The sequence below is a fragment of the Athene noctua genome, chromosome 7 (assembly GCF_965140245.1).
Source record: "Athene noctua chromosome 7, bAthNoc1.hap1.1, whole genome shotgun sequence".
Classification (NCBI taxonomy): domain Eukaryota; kingdom Metazoa; phylum Chordata; class Aves; order Strigiformes; family Strigidae; genus Athene; species Athene noctua.
Window position 1 is genome coordinate 43189008 of NC_134043.1, and position 13983 is coordinate 43202990.

Here is a 13983-nt window from a genome sequence, read left to right on the forward strand (position 1 = left end):
GCTGAGCGGCAGAACTGTCTGTATGCCTGTTGATGTGAAATTCTCCGATAAAAAGAAGAAAAATAGGCATATGTTAATGACCTTTCCTATATTTAAATATAAATTAATATCCTGCTTGCAATATTTTGTTTCCAGTGCCTGATCTGTTTGATGACAGGACCAGTTTAAAAGTCATTCTGTCTTCCTGGTTTAAATGGTGGCTGGTTTTGTTGTATCTGTTCAGAGATCCACCAGTCAAGAACTGTCTCTGCTGAAGTGCAATTTCACATTCGTGTGTGTGTATGCAGGCAGTGTTTCTGGTGTTTTGTTTCAACTCTGACTTGAAATTTTGTTGCGGTTTGCTCAGAAGGAGCTCTGAAAAATATTTAGAGGCACATGCAGGTGAGAAAATAATTTGTCTTTCTGTCCAGGCAAGTGTAATCTGGAAGCAGGCAGCAGGCTAATTGTCATTGGTATGGCCTTTAACAGTTGACAGTTTGATACACACTTGATGGACGGCTTTTTCCCCATCATAGTCAGCATTTTTATATGCAGGTGCAGAATTTAAAATGACGATGTTAACTGTGTAGGTGATTTATTGTAAATCTCTTTCTACACACTTACGGTGTTAATTCCGAATGCATCTTTCATTATCCTCTAAAATAGTTCCTCCTTGTTACTTGGAAAAACAAACAAACAGAAAAACCTCATAATATGTTAGTTGCCAGTGGTGCAGTGGCAACAGATGTGCTTACATTTCCTACGTTCTTTGAACTGTCAGCCAAAAAGTCATCTGAGAGCGCTTGCACCCAAAGCATGCTAAAATCAATTTTTAGTACATAATTTGACTGCACAGCTTATTGGAAATGCTCATGGGTGATAAAACTCTGGTTGTCTTCAGCAGTTTTCTGAATTTGGCCCTGTAACAGCTACCTGCAATGTAAATCCCAAAGAAGAAAAGGATTTCAGCCTGGAGGTGAATTGTGATTTCCTGAGCAAGGAGACTTAACAGCAAAAGAGTGAAAATAAGGAAGGGTTAGAATAAGCTTTTTTTTTTTTGTGATAGTGGTTACCCTGAGCAATACTCAGCTGTCTAAATTTAGGCATCAAATTTGATGCTAGCACTTGGAGCCTAGAGACCCTGAAGAGTTTTGGGGGGGACCCCAGGAGGGACAGCTGGAGCTCCAAAGTTCCACTGACCATGTTTGGATCCTGAACTCCAAACCTTACATTATTAACATGAGGTTGCGGGTCACTTCGGGTTAGTCAGATCCCTCCTAACCTCAAATGCTGATTTCTGATCCACCAAAGGTCTTAAGTGAAGTGAGGCAGAGTGCACTCCTTTTCAGGGTGTGTGTTAATGTCTGTACAGCTTTTTGATGAAATTTAAAAAAACCCCAATCAATCAAAAAACCCCAACCCAACACAGCAAAAACCCACCACCAAATAAGAAAATAGGATTACATCTGGCGTGGAGATGTTTCTTTTGCCATTGTGTTGATGCAAGTTTTCAGTTTTTAATTGTGCACAAATGGCAGAACTTATCTTCTGTTTTTTTCTAATGTAACCAATTTAAATCTAAGTGTGGTTTCTACCATATGCTTGTTTCAACCATATTTGCAGTTAAAAAAAAAAATATTTCCAAAACATAAGAGTTCAGGGAAAATACACTGCTAACCATGAATCTGTGTAGCTACTAATTTTTGAGGGTGATGCTAGCAAAAGGAAAAGATTGATCTACATGGCTTGAAACAAAATGATGGAGAGTTTACTTCAAGGAAAGAAAACTGCAGAACTCTTTTCTCATCAGTTTTGTCAAAGATGTATTGTGAATAAGGCTGAGACATCCACGTGTGCTTAGAAGGTGCTGTGGTACCGTAATAGAAGGCACTCTGCAAATTTTTGAAAGACGGGGAGATACACCCTGAAGTGATTGACATTCAAAGCTGTCGTCACAAAAAAAAATTTAGTCTTGGGCATGTGTTTCAATTTTCGTTGTCTGTAAATTAGTGATGCAATGCAGCAAGATGAGGATAACTAGTTTTTTTAACTGAGTTCCTAAGTTTAAAATAGAAAGTGCTACCCTGGCAGAGAACAGTAGTGCTTGTAAATAATGTGTTTGTATGATCAACTTGGTATGCAGAAAGGAGTTTTCCTGTGTCTCATCATTCAGGGAAAAGATGAATTTTCTGTTCGAGCTTGCACTGGTTGTTATAAATGTTCGGCACAAATGCAAGAGCGTGAGTAGAATAACATGGAAACACAGCAAGACAAAGGGAAAGCGGTAAGGAAAAAGGCAACATTCTGTTTCCTGACAGAGGAAAACAGATGACAGAATCTCTTAAGTAAATGTATAATTGTGTGTAGTATGTCTGTAATAAATGGGTATCACTGATGGTTTTTCGTTACATTTTATCCATGCCTAAGGAAGATGGTGATGAACAAGTTCAAAGTATCTGCATATAATGGACATGATCTGACTCCTGAGTCACGTTGAGTCCTGGGCAATGGGATTTGGAGAGGTTTCCTCTTCCTGAGTGCCAGGGAACATGCTTGACTGTCCAGAGCCTTGTGTGTGCAGTACAGAGGAGGCAAGGAGGGGCTGAAAAAGGAAAGGAGCCTGTGGGAGAAGCATGGGCTGGGAGACACGAGTGGCGAGGAGGGTGTTATGCCAGGGTGCAGCCTGAGCCGCAGAGGAGATGAGGGGAGATGGAGGAGAGTTGTTTAGCTCCAGGAGGTGCTGGGAATTGCTGTCTCATGAAAGGGAGTAAAGGATTCTCCACAGAAACAGGGAGAGTATCACTTCTTCTCAAGTCTTTCATCTAATCTTCCTGCTTGCCATTTGTTTTCTACTGTTAGAGAGGGCATTTTGGTACAATTTACTTTTGCCTAATAAAAGGTTGTTTTCATGCTCCAGTGTCTTTGGTGTATGCATGTAAAACAATAAAGACCAGAGGGACTGTTCTGCATAACTTTAGCTAAAGACTGCAGTTGACATGGTTCACAGACATGTTACAACTTGTCATATCTCTGTACAAAAAATTATGTGTCAGCAAATATATTTTAAAAAATTTGATATAGGACACCAGAAACACTTCAGTTGTACATGAAAAAAATTATCTGAAGGAATAAATATTTATCTTAAAGAAAGGAATGACTTAAAAATCCAACACTTTTTAGCTTAGGTTTTATACACCTTCTTATCAGATATGCTTAGAGGGAAAAAAAAAATGCAGCGCCATATGAAGAACAGGAATATTTGAGTGGAGAAATTTGGTTCCTTTTGACCTACTGACACCTTTGGAAAATAACACAAAATGGATGCATTTGATCATCAATCACTTTTTTCAGAATTTCCCTGTAAAAGCTTGTGTAGCTTTTGATACCAAGATGAGGATCACTTGGAACAAAAAACAATGTTCACCTTTTTGAACATTCCCTCAATACCAGGACACAAATTCAAGTCTTACTTTTGCTTTTCTTAATGATTTCCTGATTAGGTAGACATAGAAGGGATTACCTGCATATAAAACCTGCTGCTCACTATGAGGAAGGGTAACAGCATTAGATTTGCGTACTTGTTCCAGAGCATCAGGTGCTGGTATTTATTCCAGCTATAATTACAAAGTTGCCCTGAGAGTGAATGTGATACAGGCATTCCAGCTTTGTTAGCATCTCTCTAATGAGGAAACTGTTGCATGTTCAAACTTCTGTTATAGATCTAGTAATTATGGTTGCCATCAGTCCCAGCCACTGTAATTAATATTATAACTGACAGTTACAATCTTATTTTCACTCACTTGCAACATCTGAAAAATTATTTTCTTAGACTAAAGTTCTCTTCATTTTTTTTTGTTTGCCTGTGGATAAATTCTTTTGGAAAGACATGGGAGGAAAAAGTAATTTTTGTTTGAATTTCATTTTGGATGGTGTGAGAAATTTCTTACTCATATTACTAAAGATGTTTTCCCTCTCACTCCACCTGAAACTTTTGCAAGGAGTGTTGCATAGTGTATTCTGCTAACTGGATGCCTGTGTTGCTAGAAGCTGCTTACTGGTCTTTGAGGTTATTTCCAGGCAGCATGTGAATAGACATGAATAGTTGGTGAGTCTGATCAGAGATGCCTGCGAGAGGAAGCTGTTTAGTCTACAGCTTCTCTGAAACAACTGCAACTGCCTACGTATGTTCCCTGGGAATCCTGGTAGTCAGTAGTGGGTGGCAGATCTGCTGTGAATAAAATCTCTTCCCCCTCTTCTCCTTATATTCTTATTTAGGCTGTCTGTGCAGAGCCAGCCCGAGGCAAGTTAGATACTAAATTAAGTTAATGTAGGGAGCTACCCATTTACCCTTTAGCTGCCTCTGTACCCCAAATCCTGTGCCTGATCTGTCATTTACATGCCTCAGGTTGGGACAACACAGAAGTAGTGGTGATGGACTGTTGCATCTTGTGGTCTTATGGAAATAAGATTTATGACTGTATATATATGGTCATGCCATCATATTCAGAGTGACGTTCCACCGAGGTTAAATGTGGGTTCTTATGACTGGTGTGGGAGGCACAAGCAGTTCCTCATATGGCTTTTGGATGTATACCAGGAGAAAGTAAGGAACAGTTGAAAATGAGATTGTGAGATCCCGGTTTGGTGGGTTAATGCAGAACAGCACAGCGAGAGCTGTCCTTAGCGTGGAGTGAAAGGCTTTATATCATGCCTTCGTTTAGTTAAGTAACCACTACCAGTTGTAGGAACTAACACTAGCAGTCCAATTCTTCCTGTGTTCACAGTTATCCCTTAGACCAAGCATGTGATTGCCCTGTCAGAACTTGATGGTACATGTGGTCACAGATACATGCAACTACTTGTTTATTTTTCTGAGAAGGTGTCTTTTTCTCCTGTTTGTCAGCAATTTTCATTTAATTTAGCAGCTCATGGATGAAAGTCTGTATAACAGAGCTTAAAATGTTCTTGTTAACTTAGTAAATACCAAATGGCGCAACCCCATCTTATATTTAAGCGTTGTACACGTCTCTTAGTTAAACCACATGAAGCTTTACCTCGTGTTCCTGTAGCACTCTTGAACCGTTGCTCTTTATTTTGTCTCTTAGGCACACCGCTTCTAGTGCGAAGGAGCAGCGATCCAGCTTTGGGCCCACCTGCTGACTTCCAGCCAAGTGCTTCTCATCCCAGTGACCACAGTCTCAAGCATGTTGTGGCAGTAGGTGTCATGTAACTCACCTTTTTCTTAAGGGCAAAAACTGTTCTCACCTGTTGATCTATAGCAGTTTTATAAACTATACATGTATTTGGATCTAAGACAAAAGTGCCTCATACCCATTTTCTGTAAAGGAGAGAATTTCTTCTGGATTAGATGGTTATTTTAGATTATACAGTCAATTAACAGTGGCTCTATTTTTAAAAAATAAGATATTTCCGTAAAGCTCAGTGGTGTTGTAAGGCACTGGAATATGAACTGAACTTTTAGCAATTATTTATTTGTTCAGTATCATATTGTCCACTTTACCATTGCTTACTGGAAAGAAATGTACTTTCCTTTTAATATGCTGTATTGGTCTTTCACCCTTTTCACTTTCCTTGTTTTCTCATGACATTTCTGTCTTCCTTTGGCACCCTGCTATTATCCTGCATGGTCTCATCTTTCTCTCACTTTTCTGTTTTACAACCTGATTCTTCCCTTTTGAGGATAAATTTGTTTTCAACATAGTTATTACTAAATATTGGTGCAAGGACACGATTAGTGAGGATGTCGTAACTCTTATTAGATCTTATTGCAGGCCATCTTCAATCTTCTAAAAGTGATACTGTCTTGGTCACACTTGGGCCACAGTTTTAGCTTCACAGTTTTAAGGCCTGAAGCTTTCTGTTTGTGTGAGGGGAAGACATTCCTATATTCCTATAAAGAGATGAATGTCAGCTGGGATACAGAAGTGTATCAAAGCTTTCTGTTAGTCTTGATGTTTGCCTAGAAAGCTCAGGTGGATCTGCTTCTGCACTACTTTATGCCAATTGAATGCTGGCTTAAATGATAGGGCAGTTGCACCTACTTTTATTTGCCTGTGAAATTTATGGCTTTCCCCTTTAGCTTCCCTATAAGTGTTGCAATTCACTCCCTGTCCGCAGTCGTGTAAGCCAATCTATCGCTGTTTTGTTTCAAAACAAAAAACATTCAGAAACCCCCAGCCTCTTCGTTTGATGTGAGGGGGATGTTTCAGCCTAGATCACAACTAGGCTGATTCCACAAATGCCCATTTTCGCACATTAGGGAGCAGGAGGAAAGAACTGGGATTTGTTCCACAACACGTGCTGGAGTTGGGAAGTGTTAGAACTCCACATGTTGGAGTTTTCAGCTGAAGATGTTGTATTTAAGACCATACTTTCTATTAAGTTCACATGAATGAAGTAAGTAAATCGCAAGTCAGATGGCTTGTGTATAGATTACGTTCTATGCATCTCAATCTTAACTCTGTAATTCTGAAGGCCAGCACAGGATTTTAGTTGACTGTTCATTGTTTCTCTTTGCATGGCCAAATGTATGTGCATCTAAATATTTCGTGTGCATCTTGTGTTATTTACTAACTGGTGCAATATTAAAAGTGCTAGTGACTCTCCAAGTACATTATGGTGTTATAGGGGGCTGAACTTTGTCAAACTCCTGTGTCATTTGTCAGACCTGTTTGAGCTGAGAGGTTTTTCTTGATGTTTCCTGCAAGTACTTACATATTAATGAAATACTGGCTTAGCTTGATAAATGAAAGTACAAAAAGAACTCTTGGCTAACATGCAGATCTTACTCTCTTTGCAAAGTTGAGAAATGTGTAAAGTGAGTATGTCAGTATGTAATGCTGACCTCTGGTATTTTATAACCATGAAAATTGAGAAAAAGAAGTGGAAAATTTGGTGAAATCTGTTGCATTCCAGGACATGTTTTGAATGCTTTATTTTGACCATCAAGGAGAGAAAGATAGGCTTTTGGTTTTTTTTAAAATATTGTATTAATGGTGTAAGTGCATCAGTACACAAGAATCCTCTAGGCCTAAAGGAATTTTGTGTGCCTAAAATACAGAGCATCCCCTTGACAGCTATAGGGTTAACAGTCAAAGCTTGGATAGATAAAAACAGTGCAGAAGGCTCTCGGATTTTTTTAAATGTCATGTAAGGGACAGGGGGAAAAGGCCCAGCAGGTTGAAAGTTTTTATTGTTAAAGTGAAAATCTGTTACAGCAAAATACGTTACACCAGCTCTTATTTTTGCAACGGTACCATTTCTAAAACTCTCATTGTCAATCATACTGAAATGTGCTTTGGTGTAATAGTTAAGCACAGAAAGCTTAAATAACATAGGTTAAATTAGGTATACGTATTGTTTTAAAACATGGCGAAGAATCAATATCTGACAAATGAAAAAAGCATTTCAACTGAAACTTCACAAACAACTGAAGACTGCCTTTTGAATATACCTATGCTCTTTCATGCAAGTGTTAAAGCAGTATCTAGAGAAAATTCATTTGTTCTGTATATTGCTGCTGAAAATTTAAAAGTAATACTGCATTTCCTTTGACACAAATGTATTTTTCTCACATTAAACTGCTTCCTTGCCGTCACATGCAAGTTAGAAAAACCAGAGCTGCTGGTAAATGAAACAATTTTCAGTTGCAAGTAGTAAAAATTAGGTCTCTGCATTTATGCCACACTTACCTTAGCAATCATTTTGTAATTGAAACTGACTTCCCTAATTACCTTAATTGTTTTGGCACTTCTGGCATTTTGGCGTTTGGCACATGTAGAACTGACAGTTCAGTTCTATGTGGAAATACTCACAGTTAGACTGTATACTGTCTTCTATGGTATGTACTGATACACCATTAGTTGATCAGATTTTTGAGAGGTGATTATCATACGAGTCTCTGAAGACAATCACTGATTGCACTAGGAGAGTGCAGGATAGATATACAATAAGTAATGCACAAAATAAAACAGCAAACGTACAGCAATATAAGAAAAGATCATTCAGGTGATCTGGATGAACCTGGTGAACCATTTGAACTGTTTACAGTATTTATGGAATCCAAGCAGAGCATATATTCTGGTTTTTAGGTGTTGTCCTGTTCATTCAAAGGAATTTCTTTTTTCATGCCATATGATGATTACCAAAATTATAAAATCTTTCCTGAGTGACTAGGTAGTCTGAGAAGAATTTAAGCTATTCTTTCATATTTTCTCTGACACTTATTTTGTCTTAGCTGTAGTTTTAGCCCCAATTAACACAATACTTCTAGATCAATCAAAAACTGATGGTGAAGTCCAGCATCTGTTCTTTCAGACTGGAAGTCATTTAGCAGATGGTATGAAATTCGAGTTTCTTTTTTCATCCAAACTTCTCCTTCCTTATCGTGATAGATGCCACTGAAAAATTTAGAGACTATGATCAGGGAAAAATAGGGACAGCAAACATCTGAATTTGTTGTTGAAGAAAAGGTATTTGTTAGTGAATTTGTTAATTTATGAAGGCAGCTGTTAAGCTCTTCTGCTTAGTTATGGTCATAGAGCCCTGGCCAGACTCAGAAATGGGAACTTCTCTCCCTAGGTTTCCAGAGAGGACTTCAGGGAAGCATCATTAGTTTAATGCATTTCTCTGAAAAATTTTGTGGCCGTAGCTTTGTTACTGCAGTAGCCACATGCTGGTCCAGCTGCTTTTTGTCTGTGAAGGGCCTGGCTTCAGAAAGTGGAGTTAGCAGTGTACATGAAGTCTTCCGCTGGGGACCTCCCCTGGAGCGAGGCCATGCTGTGTGACTGAGAGGGTGGAGCCCTTGCTCAACACCCATCCCCAGCTTGCTGAGAGGAGGAGATGCAGTTTCAGGTTCTCTGTGCCACCTCGGAAGTTCCTAGGTGGATTCCTCATCCCAGGCTCCGCTCTGATAAAGATGAGATGCAGCAAGGTAGGAAGTCTGAATTGTGGGGTTCCTTTGGTTTGTTTTGGAAGCAGAATACATTTTGCTGCTTTTGCTCAGTCCCATTCATCCAAGTAGTAATTGCTAAGGTATAATTAAAGCATCCAAATTTTCCTTTCTGGAGCTTTTACTTCTGCTTATCTGTCTTTTTGCCCAGGGACAGACTTCCCTACAATCTTAAGACTTGATCTGTCATGAGTTTTAGATGGAGGATTGGAGTCCTATTTAAAGTTGATGGGAGTTTTGCATTAATTCTGCTGGGACTAAGGTTACACCCCCTCTTGGTAACTTGCTGATTATTATGGGAATACTATGTTCTGCATGACTTTCTTTTCTTTTATAGTTGCATGTTTCCTGCATAAATGCTTAGGTTAACTTGGGAGTTAATCAATGGGAATGGATGATTAAATTGCATTTATCCATATTTAAAGGTACAATGAGATGCTGGATCAATTGAAGAGCTGCTCTGGTGGCTCAATACAGTTTCAATTTTTACCTAGATGTGACTTGAAATTGACTGTATTTTATGCATTGTGGACATATAATTTGCAATTTTGGATAAGGTTCATATATAATCAGAACATTTTTATGTTTTGAGCCCTTGTTAAAAAGGGTCAAAACCTCCTCTGGTTCTTCTGGCCATTAATTGTGTTTGTAATGTATTAGCCTTCCTGATTAAGTGTCTGCAGATTAGCATAATGTGAGCATATGTAAGGATGCAGCTCCACGTTTTGTTACTTTTACATACTATTTTATGTACACATGTAAACATAAAGATGTGCTACAATCAGAGCTTGGCTTTGAGACAAAGTTTATGAGTAGAACTTTCAAAAATGTGTGGGTATTTTATGACAAGAAAAAGGCAGAAATATTGCTTCATCTAATCAGGCAATTTAAAACCTGGGCAGGGCAGAAAAGGTCTTTTTTGACACGCTGATGGAATAATGCTGTAGAGTCTATAACTTGGCTTGATCCAGCAGGTTTCTGCTAGGTCTCAAGCTAAGAGACTGCACTGCCGTGAAGGTTGTATTGTCTGTCTGAATTTAGGAGGTAAAACTTTTGTCCAGTTTACTCACCCTGACTAGGTCGGGTAGTTTTAATTTCTGGTCCGTTTGCATGTGTTAGAATTTCAGTATGAAATTATCCCATAGTTATGTGATAGAATCATAGACTAGGTTGGGTTGGAAGGGACCTTTAAAGGTCATCTAGTTCAACCTCCTGCAGTGAGCAAGGACATCTTCAGCTACATCTGGTTGCTCAGAGCCTTGTCCAACCCAACCTTGAATGTTTCCAGGGATGGGGCATCTACCACCTCTCTGGGCAACCTGTTCCAGTGTCTCACCACCCTCCCTGGAAAAAATTTCTTCCTGATATCTAGCCTGTCCCTAGTTATTTCTTCCTTATATCTAGTCTAAATGTGCCCTAAATCTACCTTTATTTTAAAACCATTGCCCCTTGTCCTATTGCAACAGACCCTACTGTCTGTCCCCATCTTTCTTATAAGCCCCCTTTTAAGTATTCCTGGAGGTGGGCTGTGAGAAGGAAACCAGATATTGGGAGAAATGCAGTAATTCTTCAGGAACTAGCAGTACTGGAAGGATGGTGCAGTGCTTGTTGATGTATAATAATAATTAGAAAACAAATAAAGCAGAGATGGAAACACATCTTGGGTATTACAATGCATGTTGCAGAGTAGAAGCTTCCCTGAGGTGGTGTGGTCTCAGACTGTCATTCATAATAACAAGGTTTTTAAATTCTAGAAGGCATTTATTTTTCTTCTGGTAAAAGTTTTCCGATTAATAATTTAACTCCTGCTCTTGAGATACTGCTGTGTGGAACTGAACAGAAGATCTGGGGAGATTTAAAAGAATTTTCTGTCATTCAGCTGGGGAGTTCCAAACAGTTTTGAGTTTTTAAAAAGGGAATTCTGATGTGGGTGAATCCATTTTTAAAGCAACTACTGTGTGTCTGTTTACGTTGTGGAACATATATAGAACACTCCTAATCAGCACAGGAGCTTGTCAGTGTATTGCTTTTGATGTCTGATTAGATGATCACAGGGACATCTGCAGTGAGTTAGTTTTGAAGTTGTTGGTGTGAGGCACTGCAAGAACCAGAGCTGTGTGGCACTCTTACACCATGAAAAACTGCTGCTCTTAAAGAACCTTTTATAAATCCAACTATGCAGCTAGCTGAGGGCTGTCAAATTAACAAAAGCCATTCCTTCTTGATTCTTTCTGTTGCTTTTCAACCCTGCACTACTTTTTTTTTTTTTTTTTTCCCCCTTCCTTGTGCTGTGTGCTCTGGCATTCTGTGTCAAAAAGAAATTACTTTATATTGTAGAGGAAAAACTAAGAAATGTAAATGAAATATTTGTAATACTTCAGAATACTGAATAGATGATCTGAAAAAGGACAGAAGTGCCCCTGTGGTAATTTCTTCTTTTGAGAGTGCAAAGAGGTGTGTGTGTGGGGGGGGGAAAGTCCTCTTTGTGTTCTTTGCACAGCCTACATTTCAGAAAAAGTATATTGTTTTACCTGTATTGTTTAAGATGAGCAGTGGGTGTAATTTACATATTTTTATTTGAGAAGGATAAGTAGACTTTTTGTGATTTCTTTTAATAAGCGCTAATCATGACTGTTCCATGACGTTAATACAGTGTATAAATTATCAGTAAAAGTGGTACAATCGGTAAAAGCAGTTCATTGTTAATGTGTTCCTTTCTAAAGCGTGTTTCCAATGAGAGGAGTGCAGGGTTCTTACTATTTATGAAAGAAAGTATCTATTCTGACAACCATCAAAGTTCTCCATAGTTCTGGAACTTATGTTAGTAGGGGGGTGGGAACTTATGTTAGTAGGGGGGTGGGTTTTGTTTCCTCTTTAAAGTAAATTCTGGGCCTTGGCTGTCGTTTTGAAGATACCTGATTGTTTATAAACCTTCCTCTTTTGTCCTCTGCCTTGTGTAGTCAGGTAGATGTGATTGCAGGTGATGGAAGATGGTGGAGAGACTTAAACTCCTTCTTTTTCCCACGTGGCCTATCATATAAAGAATGTGGAAAAAAGTATGGGATGGAAATAAGAACTGTTGACAAAAAAAAAAAAAAAAAAAAGGAAAAAGGTCGCGCTTTCAATGCTGTTGATACATATTAATCTCTATAGCTACATCTTTGGGGTCCTACAAAATACTGTCATTCCATCTGGAACAGCTTTTAGCAGGCAGCTTATGCAACAGGCTCATGGCGCTGAAATTGGAATGAAACATTAGCAAGTTACTCGTATGTCTGACAGTCAAATTAAAAGTGGAAGATGGCAGTCAACATGGCTCATGCATATAATTTACTGTCAAGCTCTAGAAACATTTAGCTAAAATAAAATAGGTTCTCAGTCAGTGTCCTACTGAAATGCCTGCTACTAAATAAATAACATTTTCCATAAACATAGCAATCCAGTGGACAACTGGGAATAATGACAGAGATCTTTGATATTTACTTATACCTGAATGTTGCTGTGACATTAGGAAAAAACTAATTTTGGATTTTTAAATACATCATCTTGCAGTCCACTGATGTATGAGACTCCACTCTTGTTGTGGATAATATTTATGTCTCTGTGAAAGTGAGATCTGTGGCTTTGTTTCTCTTACAGGATTGACAGTTATTCACACTCAAAGGGCAAGCAAGATTTTTCTTTTTTTAGGAGAGCCACCTTAGACACTAAATTACCCACCCCACTGGAGAAACCTTATCTGGGGGTTTGTTCTTCTCCTATGTAGTTGGTGTCTCAGCTAATCTGGATTTACAGGTTTTCGAGTTGTGATAATAACATAGTGCTCTTTCAAACTTGCATGTTCTTTTTTTTTTTTTTTTTTATGGCAGCAGGTCCTGATTTACCCCATACCTGTGAAGCAATTTCTTACACTGACTAATGAAGGGAGGAATATTTTAGTGCTTCTGCGTACTGTGTGATTTTGGTGTTGCAGATGTTTGACATGTTGGACTTGGGAATAATAAACTGAAACCACTGTGAATATAGACTAAAATGATAACGGTGATTCAGTGAGATTCAAGATTTTGAACAAACATCTCAACTTTTAGTTTTGTCAGTATTTGCAATGGTTTCTTCTGGCCTGTAAGTCTAATATGACCTTTTTTCATAACCCAGGCAGTAGAGCTTCTCTGAAATAACTTTAAGTAAATAAAACCTAATAAATAAGCAATTTGGTAAATAAATCAATCTTCAGTTAAAAAGGAAGTGATTAGACTCTAGAATAACTGAGCTGATGCAAAAGCAAATTGTTGTCACTGTTCCTCTGTACTGTGAGGGACAGTAATTACCTGTTTGCGAGGCACCCTGGTCTTCTGGTCCTGAGCACCCAATGGTGGACATACCTGCTGTCTGACCTGGCATAATTGTTCTTAGGACATATTTCAGATCCTAAAGAAGCATGTTTGCCAGTTCAAGGTTTTACACATTCCAAACAGTATCATAAAAAAGAAAAAAAAAAAACAAACACAAACTTTGACCCCCAAGAGAGATCTTACAGGAACAGTTGCTCTTGTAAGTTTTTTGCTATTTGTTTTTTCTTGACATCAGGTTGAGTAGTGGCTTGTGCTTTATAAGATGTATTTTTCTATTTTTAAAGTACTAGGAACAGTAAATTTTGTCTTTAATTCATCTTGGTTTAAGCCTTTGTTTAACACAGGCTTCAGTTAGAACATACAGGTTTTCAAACTCCTCTAAAATTCAAGTAATACAGCTTTCTTCTTTGCATCAGTCCCAAGGGATGCTCAGAGTACCATATGTACTGTATTTGAACTGCAGCATGTAACCTGACTGGGCTGAGAACATATCATGTTATCTTAGAGTTAGCAGAACTGCTCTCCATTTTGGCATTCTCGTTGCTGGCTATTTGGTGGCTGGTTTAGAATGATGTGAACTTGGACATTAACTAAAAGAGCCACTCTGTTTCCTGTAGGATGCTTGCTCCATTGGCCTAATAGTGGTGCATCTGAGATGATTATACATTTAACACCTGTGGA

At 38.5% G+C, this 13983-nt stretch overlaps 1 protein-coding gene across 2 annotated transcripts in view; it reads left to right on the top strand.

Moving 5' to 3' along the window:
- Nucleotides 1–13983, top strand: part of PARD3B (par-3 family cell polarity regulator beta) — a 427129-nt gene that overhangs the window by 145565 nt on the left and 267581 nt on the right. For both annotated transcript variants that reach the window (XM_074911133.1, XM_074911134.1), the window contains one exon: nt 5085–5194. In XM_074911133.1, coding sequence (XP_074767234.1) covers nt 5085–5194 — 110 coding nt within the window. The remainder of the gene's footprint in view (nt 1–5084; nt 5195–13983) is intronic.